The sequence below is a fragment of the Nothobranchius furzeri genome, chromosome 10, assembly GCF_043380555.1.
Source record: "Nothobranchius furzeri strain GRZ-AD chromosome 10, NfurGRZ-RIMD1, whole genome shotgun sequence".
Taxonomy (NCBI): domain Eukaryota; kingdom Metazoa; phylum Chordata; class Actinopteri; order Cyprinodontiformes; family Nothobranchiidae; genus Nothobranchius; species Nothobranchius furzeri.
Genome location: NC_091750.1, coordinates 51,739,250 through 51,751,678, shown reverse-complemented (window position 1 = coordinate 51,751,678; position 12,429 = coordinate 51,739,250). Strand labels below are relative to the sequence as shown.

General features: G+C 38.0%; 1 protein-coding gene across 2 annotated transcripts in view; it reads left to right on the top strand.

Moving 5' to 3' along the window:
* Positions 1–12,074, top strand: part of gabrb4 (gamma-aminobutyric acid type A receptor subunit beta4) — a 91,699-nt gene extending 79,625 nt beyond the window's left edge. The window contains exons 5-10 of one of the 2 annotated variants that reach the window (XM_015961148.3): positions 2,558–2,640; positions 7,268–7,405; positions 8,244–8,396; positions 10,128–10,384; positions 11,023–11,112; positions 11,401–12,074. In XM_015961148.3, coding sequence (XP_015816634.1) covers positions 2,558–2,640; positions 7,268–7,405; positions 8,244–8,396; positions 10,128–10,384; positions 11,023–11,112; positions 11,401–11,754 — 1,075 coding nt within the window. In that variant the 3' untranslated portion in view covers positions 11,755–12,074. The remainder of the gene's footprint in view (positions 1–2,557; positions 2,641–7,267; positions 7,406–8,243; positions 8,397–10,127; positions 10,385–11,022; positions 11,113–11,400) is intronic. The other variant, XM_015961149.3, reaches the window with a different exon arrangement.
* The last annotated feature ends 355 nt before the right edge of the window (positions 12,075–12,429 follow it).

Below are 12,429 nucleotides of genomic sequence, written 5' to 3'. Positions count from 1 at the left end.
CACAACGCCTGTTTAACTACTAAAGCCTGTTTATTATATTGTTCTACTTATTTGCTGTGAGGTTAATACTTAGAAAATTTGTATATTAATGTAAACAATGAAAAAAATCACTGATTGTATGCTTTCTTTTAGATGTAATGGTCCAAACTCCGCCTTGTAGACATTTATTGCATCCTGTAGGTAAATACACAGAACAGGCTCAGGTCCAGGATGACCCAGCATGCACTTCTTCCATTCTGGCTGTTAGGGATTGTATCAATAACTCGATGCCTACTGATGTTTCCACCTAACGGTATTTATTTAGAATGCAGGTTAGATTTAACTATATTTGTTAGCAAAGCAGACTGATCTTGGGAATTTCACTGCAGCACTGATGTCCACCTCTCTGTACACATTAGAGAGAATTACCACTTTACAGCTAAACACATTTAATAAAGATATAGGCTACGCATTGCAGACAATAAAAACAAAGTTGTAAGCATTAGAATTATAATGATCACATTAAAGAACACTTGGAGGAATGTTCTTTATTTTTGACTAGAATCTCAAATCTTTAAATTAAAATGTAACTGCTTTTTATCCATTTTCAGCCATTAAGACACCCAATATAAAAAAAGACTACTTATAAAATTATTTATAATTATATGTATGTATATAGATAGAGATCTTAATAAAATATATTCTTTTAATGGTGTTTTAATGAGCTGTATCATTTTTTTAAACATTTTTTTACAGAAATAAGCAAGCAGCATTCCGTGTGTGTGCGCGCGTGTGCCTGCTCGCTTGTCCCTCCGTCGGCCGTGACCATAGACTGTACATGCCGTGACGGGTGTGTGTGAGTGACTACAGACAAATGCATGAGAGAGTTAGCAGCCATGAAACAGCTTGATGAACTACTCTCCCCACGTGTTTTAAAAATGCTAATATGCTATGCTAAATCTGCTATGCTAAATAATGATTTCTCTATAGAACTACAAAGTCCGACTGGGGGAGGAGAGTACAGGTCTGCACTATGGAGGGGGGCGGAGTTTACAGCTCCTCCTCCAGTTTAAAGAGACAGTACCCAAAACGGCTCGTTCTCAAGACTCTCCTCAGAACAGGGGTAGATGAGGGTCTGTAGAGCAACAATAATGAGGAAATCAGACCAAAGAACTGCAGTTCCACTGTATTTAGACCCCAACTGAAGGATTTAGATGTAAAAAGGAATAACTTAAAAGCATGTTATGTCTCCTTTAAAATATAGCCAAGTTACTTAGTTTACCTTTAAGGCCAAGAATTATGATTCTCCATTGACCCTTCCTAATGATGTAATTATATGTTGTGTTGTCACATGAGTTGTAGTTTTTACCTGAGAAGCTGCACCAAGCAGACCCTTAGAGCAGCTTTTTCCCTTACTCCATAAACACACACCTGTTGGGTGTTTTTTTTTATCGCCTTTATGGAGCCACCCACCCCCAATAATGAACATAGAAGCTGTACATGCTTCTGAGTTAATCTGGGAAAATCGGTTTCAGCAAAACATATTTTGTTTTCCAATTACCTGCCAACAGAATTCTGCTCCAGCAACCATGACCAATTTACAGACTCCGTACTCGAGTAATATATTTCCACAGCAAACGGCCTATTATCTTTTGTGTTGCTAATTCCAGATATTGTAGATGGTTGTGTATTTGTTGTAAAACTCTCTCATCGAGGTCTCGCGATTGAAAACATACCAAAACGGGTTAGACCTTAGATGATAGACACTGTGCACATCAAACTTTCTCTTTGTTGGTTTCTGATACTTAGAAGCTGAGCTGAAAAGGAAAATTTCCATTTTATTTACACCGGAGGGCTGTAAGTTAATGAAAGCTGGTGTGATGAACATGTAGCAGCTGGTGTCAACAACACAAATAAAATTACTAAAATTTGCAGCACTGGTAAGTATCTCAGCTAAATGCAAAGGACCCCTACATGAGCAATTTGCGGTGGAAGCAGTTTTCCTGGGCTGCTAGGTCTTATTATTGACATTAATAAACTTGTTTACAGATATATTTTATGGGGCTACTTGGAACAGAGTTGTCTCTCTGCAGCGGCCGTGCATCAACAAAATCTAACGTGTGTAATCCATAAAAATGTCTTTTCTTTGAATGACACAAAATATAGATGATATCACAATGTAGGAATAGTAGAAAACATTGTTTTTATGAGAACATTGATGAAGTCTTTGCTCACGTTGTCACATGATTTTTCTCAGATTGAATGACCCTTAAAAGGTACAAAAGGTTTCACTCCCACCCAAACCCATTAGGGTCTCTGTCTTCACGTTACTTTAGGCATAAAAGCTTACCATGAACTGTTGAACCGCTGCAGCACATTTATGTTTTCAACAACAAGAAATAAAGAAACAGCTAAATAATTATGCCTAAGTACTTCATACACCACTTTCACTGTGTGTCATATTTGAACTATAAAGTAAGTGGGGTTTTTTTCTTAACTTTTTCCATGATTTGCTATGGAACTGTGGTATAAGTGCCTCACTTGATGACATTATTTCACGATTTGTCTTTGTGCCCAGAATAACCACTACTGCTGCCTGCATGATGGACTTGAGGAGGTACCCTCTGGATGAACAGAACTGCACTCTGGAAATTGAAAGCTGTAAGTTTTGCTAAAACAAAAAAGATCTTAAGAGTGATTTGAACTTCTGGGGAATTCAAAAGGTCATAGGCCCTTTTGAATCCAGCACGACTGGTCAGTAAGATACCCTCTGGTACTTCTGCTGGAAGCTGATGGAGTAGTTTTGCGTCTGATGGAATTGTCGCAGATTAAAGCGAATAATGGTTGTTTGGTTTTGAAAAAGGGTGGTTCTATGCCGCTAAAAAGCATTCGACTGGGTCTCACAAGAGGTGTCCGTTTACCATTTTGGCTGGAATTCCCAGAGAGAGAGCGTGTGTCTATCTTTTAAAGTCCATGATGGACCAATCAGAGTCCAGACAGTTGACCTTTAGCACACTTATGACCTGTAGGCATGCAATGCCTTTCTTATGCTACATTTACTATACCTTAAAGGTGCAACTCGCATGCTGAAATACAACAGAAGGTATAAATAAGACAACATTACATTTGCTCCATTATAGGGACGTTAAAATACTTTTGCTCATTTTTTAAACTCTTGCTGTAAAGAACTATTGTTGAAAAGATTTGAAAACATTTCCAATTCCAACAACTAGCAATGCAATGCAAATTCTAAACTCGCATGTGAAACTTTGTCTTGGATGAATATGAGTCCACCTTTTTCGCAAGTTTTCCAAAGCTGCAATCATAGAATCAAAACCTTCCTTCAAAGAGTCAAATTTGCTCTCTCTAGTTTTTAGTTCCACAAAGGTGGTTAATGTTCAACGTGCACATTTCAAGAAATCAATCGGATAAATCCTTATCCATGTGAAAAATGTGCTTATTGTGTAATTAAAAATTGCGTCTACTTGATTATTTTCACAGATCGCACCATCAATCACACTGACCTGTTCAATACATCAGATGATTCGTGGTACTTGATCAAGATAAAACTGCAGAGTGTTACCCTCAGGCACTGGAGTAAGCAATGAAATATGGACAGGCCATGAATTAGAAAGCTGCAAGAAAATCTGCTGTTTATGCTCATGGAATGCTATGCACTAGTGACTTGTGAGCATTAACCATCAGGTTGATGGATTATGCAGGCAGTTGCTTCAATTTCATGGACAATGTCACATTTTCTTACCCTACAACTTCGCAGGGAGAATTAATGGTAATGAATCTCGGTCCCTTAGTAAGTTTAATGCCATCCAGGTCTGCATGTAGGATACCAGAATGTGAAATGTGGTAGCACTTCCTGGACTGAAAGATAGCTCTGCAGTGGAGCCATGCTAGCCTAAACACATAAATCTGCCCCTGTGGTCACTTTTAAATTGCACTGCCAGCTGAGAATGTGTGGCGGCGTCCTGGCACATGACACATGTTGATGAATATTCATGCTGGTTGTGGTGCACGCAGTGAAATGGTTTCATGGGATTCTGGAGAGGCAGCAAAGAGGAGGCTTTTTAGTCTAAGGGGGGAAAGGTTTAGAAATGTTTTCTCCTCTAATTTTTACGAGTAGGACGACCCTTCAACTGTTAAAAAAATAAGTAAACAAACAGCAAACAAACGGTTATGCTTAGAATAAAAAAAATTGTGTTCATCTGCTCATAAAAATGTCACAGGTTCTGTTTTTTCAGTATCAGAAACAATAAAAAATACAAAAAAATAAAAATAAAAAATAAAACACTGATACTAACTTTAAGGAATGCTACCAATACCAATTTTTGATTGGTTCTTTTCTATACCATTTCTGACTTTTCTTCAGGAGCTCAAATTAACTAAATACATTTTTTTTATTCTTAAGTTAAAGTTCTGGCTTGGAAATAAAAACTTGTCTATGTTTGTAAGTTTCAGACACTTTTATCCAAAGTGACTCAAAAATGAAAAGCTTCTACAAGGAAGATCTTTTATAGCTATAGGAATAAACCAATATATAGGGCCGATTATCCTTCCCATCTAGATTACGGTGACATCATTTATAGGACTGCTTCCAAAAAACATCTTCATAAACTTGATGTCATTTATCATTCAGCAGTCCGTTTCGTCACTGGTGCCCCCTTTCACTACTCATCATTGTGATCTGTACCCACTCATTAAATGGCCATCTCTCCATTCCTGCAGATTGTTACATTTGCATCAGTTCATATACAAAACAATCATCGGTAGAATCCTGTCATATCTTCACTCATTACTCATCACTTCCAACAACCAGTACAATTTGTGTTCCAGTTACTTAATCTCTGTGGTTAATGTCAACACTCACACCTCCTTTGGCTACTCCTCATTCCATTTTTCTGCTTTCAAATACTGGAATGAGCTGCAAAAAACCACTGAAGCTCACTACTGTACCTACATTCCATTATCTACCTTCAATAATTCATTGCAATCAATAGTTTCTGATGAATGTGCTTCTGAGTACTTAAAGACTGTTTTAAGTCTGTTTTGATTGCTTGTACATATTGTAATGGAGAACAGTGTTTTGTCTTTATGTCTAATTGTTTTATCTTATTTTTGTCTTGCATTATTTTTTATCTTACCAGTTTTTCTTTGATGTAAAGCTAACCACGAGTCTGTTGCTGCTGCCTCTTGGCCAGATCGTCGTTGTAAATGACAATGAGTTCTCAATCGACTCATCTGGATAAATATAGGAAGCAATTTTTTTAATACATCTGTATCGGCCAATATTTGTCTCTGGTAAATCTGATTTAAAGTCAAGTACATCCTCGGGCAGCCTGGCACTGTTGGAGAATTTATTTTAAATTTAAATCTTACATTCACCAATAGCGTATGCATAAATAAAAAATCTAAATTAAATTTATTAACACAAAGAAGTGCACAAAGTTAAGATGGAACAGTTAGTTTCAGTCAAAAAGAAATTGTGAGCATCAACTGATGGTACTGGTGACATTTTAGCTTGAAAAAAACAAGTGGAAATATCTAGTTGTTGGCCCATAATAATTGGTATTACATATAGGCCATCGGCTTATCATATATCCTGGATATCGGCATCGGCAATAGAAAAACCAACATCATTCGACCTCTAAATGCTAGCATGAATTAGTGCTTAGCAATGGTGCGTACAGACTGGAAAACAATGTAAGATTTTTTTAATTGCTGCTCAACAATACAAAGTAAATAAAGTTAATTTCAAAAAGTGACTCTATACCACTGATCTTTTACTCGCACTCAGGTACATTTAGATTATTTGAAAATTATGTGAAAAGAATTTTCAAGCACTAATTTACAGTTTAGGAAAAATATATATTTATTAATGTCAGACTACTGTCTACAATAACAACAAGAAGGTCAAAGTTGACAAAAACAGAATGTTTAATGACATTATTATCATTTAGATGTTTGACCAAAACAGTTGAAGGGATTGTTTTCCACCGCGTCGTTATCCAAACATTACAGTTTATTAGTGTGCTCCATTTTGGTATCTTTTATTAACAAATATAACATACAACCAGTAACGTGAAAGCCATTTTGTTGTTTCATAAGGAAGTTATGAAATATTTACACCTTGCCTGTATCTCAATACTCTTTAAACAACTTCAGTTTTAAAAAAATTTGATTATTTCTCACCGGATTAAAAGTTAACCACTAGTTACAGGTGGGCAGTTCCAAAGACAATTTCTGCCATTTTAAAACAATGTATTGTGACTGAATTTCTAATGGTTATTTGTGCGGCTTTAAAAAGGTATAAATTACTGTCAGTCTTGCATTTCAAATTTGAAATGGCACCAGTAAATGATGAGCTTAGCTAGCTGTGCAGCTACATTGCTGCAAAACACAGCATGTAATGTATGCAATGATGAATTTGCAGCAGTGCAATCGTTCATTTAGTTTCAAAATGATTAGTTTTAATTTAAGTGTAACCCTTTTGGCCCTTTGTATTTTCATGCTAGCACTTATATCATTACCTTTAAACTAAGAGCTATCTACAAAAGGTTCCAGAGAAATCACCAGAGGTGTGGACTCGAGTCACTTGACTTGGACTTGAGGCAGACTCGAGTCATTATTTCAATGACTTCTGACTTGACTTGATAAAATCTATAGAGACTTATGACTTGAACGCCAATGACTGCAGTTTGAATCGACTTGCATCTGTTGACTTGATGATGACTTGAGCTTATTTGATATTTTAGCACAAAAGTGGCCCGACATGGACAAAAATCATGAATCATTCTTGGTTCTGGGTTTGATCTTGTTCTGCTAAATGCAGCAACGCTTTGTTTATAATCAGTGTCAGTTGCACTTTCTGCTTGTTTGAGCAAATAAATGAAGCTTTAAGAAGCTTTATTTCTGAAATTTATTTATTATCATTGTCACTAAATAGAAGTTGGACAGACGACTTGATTATGACTTGAAAATTCAAAGTTAAGGACTTGGACTTGACTTGGATTTCCACATCATTGACTTTGGACTCGACTTGGACTTGTTATCTTTGACTTGAGCTTGACTCGAGACTTGACTGGAAAGACTTGTGACTCACTTGTGACTTGCAAAGCAGTGACTTGGTCACACCTCTGGAAATCACCTTTAACTGATGTGAACCATCCCTTTAAAGAGTAACATTTGTCATACACCCTTCCTCTCAACTCTAAATAGATTTGTGTTGTTACATAATACCAATAATGTGGTCTCATTTGCTTTGACTTTCTCTCAGATGGTTACACCACAGATGACATTGTGTTCTTCTGGCAAGGAGGAGACAGCGCTGTGACCGGCGTTGACAAGCTAGAGTTACCCCAGTTCTCTATTGTGGAGCTGCGCTTGGTGTCCAGAGAGGTCATGTTTACTACAGGTAAGACAGCTCTGGACCTAAGTCGACTCAGAGTCTGCTTCTACTGCGTCACATTCCAAAAACATCTGTACTTCCTTAAGTGAGGTCATTGTTGTCACTGTGGAGGATTCAATTCTCTTTAGTCTTGCAGATAATCAATGGCCTTTGCAGAAAAAAAGTGAAACTGAAGGAGAAATTGTGCAAGCTTTTTATTAGTGTTTGCTCTTTGTTTTATTAGGAATAAATATTGACAATAAAAAACTAAAACCATTATTATCAGCACTCCACATCATAAAGCTGCTTCAAACTGTATTGGAAGCAAAGCATTGTGGTTTTATAAGCTGAACATATTATTACCTTATTGATTAAAGAACTTAAAAGTCTATAGTGTTAATTGGCACCTACAGATGGGACTGAGTTGACAATGAGTCACCGTGTGTTATTTGTGTTTAAAGGCACGAGCAGCAATTATCCCCCTGAAAATGCCCTTTTGCTAATGCTTAGAGGACAGAGAGAGTGCAAAAGAAAAGCCGAGTGGCTCACTGTGACAATTCTCAGAGGGATGCTGGAGCTGCCTGCTGAGATAGGGGGTTGCAGAAAAATGTGCCGTGTTTGCGACTTTCTGCCATGTTTAATTGGAATCGAACGTGTCCCTGGAAAGGAATCTATCGCTTTGGGGAAATTAAGTGCTCCATCTGAACAAATGGAGAAATGACTACTCTGTGCGTTGTCAAAGTGCAGACTGTGGAGCTCACGAGTCATACCGACATTTCCCCCTCCTCTGTCCCTTTTTCTGTAATTCGTTTTCACTTTTGGCCTTGAGTTTTCTAAACCATCACTCCATCTTATCTCTGCACAGGTTCCTATCCAAGGCTCTCGCTGAGTTTCAGGATTAAGAGAAACATTGGATATTTCATCTTGCAGACGTATATGCCCTCCATCTTGATCACCATCCTCTCCTGGGTCTCCTTTTGGATCAATTATGACGCCTCGGCAGCTCGCGTGGCCCTGGGTAACACGCAGCCACTGCTACATTATTAAACTTTAAACGGTCCCCAAAAGAATTCAGTCATTAGAACAGAAATGACCATTTCACATGTTATGTGCTTCTGCAGAAGTTGCCCATGTTTAACGGCACAAAGGAAAGCAAATACAAACCTGCAGTAGTTATCAGTGGAACCTATTGTGCTGGATGAGATTTCTAGAATTGACTTGAAAAAATGTGTAAAAAGAGCAATCACTACTGATATTTTACCAAATGATTTAAAATTATAAATTATATATATATATATATATATATATATATATATATATATATATATATATATATATATATATAGATAGATAGATAGATAGATAGATAGATAGACAGACAGACAGACAGACAGACAGACAGACAGACAGACAGACAGACAGACAGACAGACAGACAGACAGACAGACAGACAGATAGATAGATAGATAGATAGATAGATAGATAGATAGATAGATAGATAGATAGATAGTAATTAAAAGACGTCTGCCCAGTGAATACAAAAATATAATTTTATGTTAGGGCTGGGTAATACTTCGAAAATTTATCGTTATCCAAATTTCTGACTGATATAATTTTTCCATGTCAATACATTTGCTAATAAGAAAAATGGAGCGGTGTGTAGGTTGGCGACGTTCAAGAAATGTAAAAATAAAATTAAAAAATACTTTAATTTTCATCTAAAATTCTTTTCTACTCACATATGTATTTTCAATCCATCATAAAACAAAAATGGACACTTATCACTCATTTGAGGCTTATTACTCACCCTACTATATGGAGAAATAGAGTAAAATAGAAGAGACTTTGTTAACCCCTCAGTGGGGAAATTCACTCATTGCAGCAGCTAACTTAGAGGAAAGGAAGAAGACATCTAATAAGATTACAGGTAAACACACACAGGCAGTAAGCTAATATTGTAACTTTCCTCCACTAAAAACAACTAATAAAAATAGAAATTTGGTTTACCAAAAAATATGCAGCATAAGGGGCACAGACATACTAATGTACATCTGGATTCGGACAAGTATTAAACACACACTGAATATTGCATTGACCTCATTGTGTACCAGGATAATGCCAGTACCAGTTACACTGAGGAGTTATACACTCTTACTGCAGAGGGGATGAATGGCGTACGATAGCGTTCTGTTTTACATCTCCGATGTGTCTATCTGCCACTGGAAGAGCTGTCCATGGCCTCCACAGTAAAATGCAGGGGGTGGGAGGGGTTTTTCATTATGGAGGTCAGCTTCACCAACATATAGAGGTATAGTTTATGTAGCCCAATCCTGAAAATTGTAAGCAATTCCATACACAATCTCGCAATCTAATGCAATCTGTTAAGCACTGAAGACTCGGCATCTATAGCATCAAAAATGTTTGTTCAGTATTTGCACAACTGAGTTAGTCATAGCAACCAGCTTGAATTTACTACAAACTTTGACCATTTTTTAACTCAAAGATGACTTCATGAAAATTGTATTAAAATCATTCAGTGGTTCATGAGATGTTCTGCTACAGTCAAGACTGAGTACATAGGACTCTTATGAAAATTGTATTAAAACCTGTTGATAAAATCAGTAAAAAGTCAATGACAAAGTTGTTTATGCAGGTTCGTTGGGTTTTCTGTGACAAATGTTCAGTGAAATTGAATTGTGAGCAGCAATCCGTGTCTAAGTGAGGTTTCTGTGTGTCTCCTTGTACCTAGGTGTAACAACGGTGCTTACCATGACCACAATTAACACCCACCTTAGGGAGACTCTCCCAAAGATTCCTTATGTGAAAGCCATCGATGTCTACCTCATGGGCTGTTTTGTGTTCGTGTTTCTGGCCCTGCTTGAATATGCCTTTGTAAATTACGTGTTCTTTGGCCGGGGTCCTGCGCAACAGAAGAAAATCAATGAGAGGCTGAACAAAGTCAACAACGAGCGCTCGAGATACGAGGAGAAGCGCCTGAGGGAACAGGTTTGCATCTCCCTCTTCTGCTGCCTTGACTTCCATGTGTCAGTCAGAGTCCAAGTAGACAACACACCAGGTTTCTTACCGTAGTGGTTTTAACTACAAAGGAATAAACACCAGTCCCTGAAGCAATCCTCTACAGGCATACTGATGTCACCACCACAGCCTAATATGCATTCACCCACCATCATCCATTGCTTCTCCCTCAAGCATTGACTTCTTTTTACTGAGCATAGCCTTTTTCATTGAGATACCTGTTCATCTAACTCAACGTAAACCGTAAACATTCTCTTTTCTTATTTAGATTGTTGTCTATGTTGATGCTGTAGGCTTTATTCACTCTCACTCAGCTTCTTTATATTTTTAAATGTGTTTTGGGTGCAAAATAAAAAAATAAAATCAGAACACAAGCCAAGGAAGCTACAGGCATATTAATCGTTTCACAATACCCCTGGCTAACATGGCCAGACTGAATGAAGCCCCCTCCCCTCTGTTTTTTGTGTGTGAAGTATTAAATGGTATGCCTACTCAAAAACCTGTTCCTGGTAACTGTCTTTTTGTGAAATTTTTGAGAAGAAAATGTGCTTATCTGCCTGTAATTTAGCCATTTTAATGTTCTTTTCATTTTTCTTTCACATTGCAAGGACTCCATTTCCGTGCCGTTTCAAACCAACACCTTCAGGTCATTTACACAGCGAAGAAATCTGTATCTCGAGGAACAAAGAAAAGTTGGGGTACATGTATTTAGCAATCATATCAGCTGTAGGCCAGCCCTCACTTTAAAGTCAGATGATTTTTACTTGTCACAGTTTTTCCAACTGCAAGAACATTACTAATTGATATATGTTTAAAGCAGCTAACTTTCTGTTGCATGCAAGAAATGACATTTCATATCATCCCTGCATTTTGCTTAAGCTTTAAGGATGGGAGGGGGGTTAATGTGTCAATGTTAAGGGGATTTGGGGCTGCCGCTCAGCATTTTAGCCCCCCCGACTCACCGTGTCGTCTTCTTTTACTCACAGGTGGACGCTTACGGAAACATCCTCCTCACCACGCTGGACATGAACAACGAGGTGATGCCTTCTGACGTCGGGAGCAGCGTCAGTGACTCACGGAATTCCGTCATGTCCTTTGACAGCTCCGGAGTCCAGTTTAGGAAGCCCATGGCGCCACGCGATGGCTACAGCCACCACTCGCTGGACCGCAGTGCCATGCGAAACCGGGCCAACTGTCGGCTACGACGACGCTCCTCCAAGCTCAAGTTAAAAATCCCAAACCTGTCAGATGTTAGCACCATTGACAAGTGGTCCAGAGTCATTTTCCCCATCACTTTTGGATTTTTCAACCTAATCTACTGGTTGTACTATGTGAATTGATGTGCATCCCACTAGGAATCATGGGCCATATTTTGAGAGCACATTAAATTGGCTTTGATACAGTTCCAAAATATGTATACACATATACGAGTTGAAAATATGTATATGCATATTTCTATATATTATATTTATATATCCACATCTGAAATCTGGAGGACCTTCCGCTGTACAAAGTATTTCTAGGATGACTTGAATGTTTAAGAATACTTGTGCGAGAAGACTTTCAAGGCTTTGAGTTTCTTTTTCCTGCTGAAACAAACAAACAAACACAAGATCCCACCATGGGGGTTTTGGAACTAAAGACTGCATGATATTTTTGCTAAAAAAAAGGAAAGCGAAAAGGAAAAATAAACACTGACAAAAGAGGAAATGAAAGCTCTGGAGAGAGAAAAGATGTCTCAGAGTCCCATTGACTTTTTATTGATACTTCTTGTACTCAAAAATCCTCTTCTGCAGCTCAAGAAAACAGAGGTGGCTTGTCGGTTCAGGCATCGGCTCAGTGAGGTCCTCGGCACCACCATAGACCCCAACCCCCAGCTCCTAGACTTGCTGACATCACCCAGCACCCTTCCTTAACTTGCCCCTTCCCCATCCCCACAACCCACCATCACCCATAGGATAAAATGCACTGAAATCCCCTGTTCTACTATGTACAGCAACCTTGTTTGGGTAATG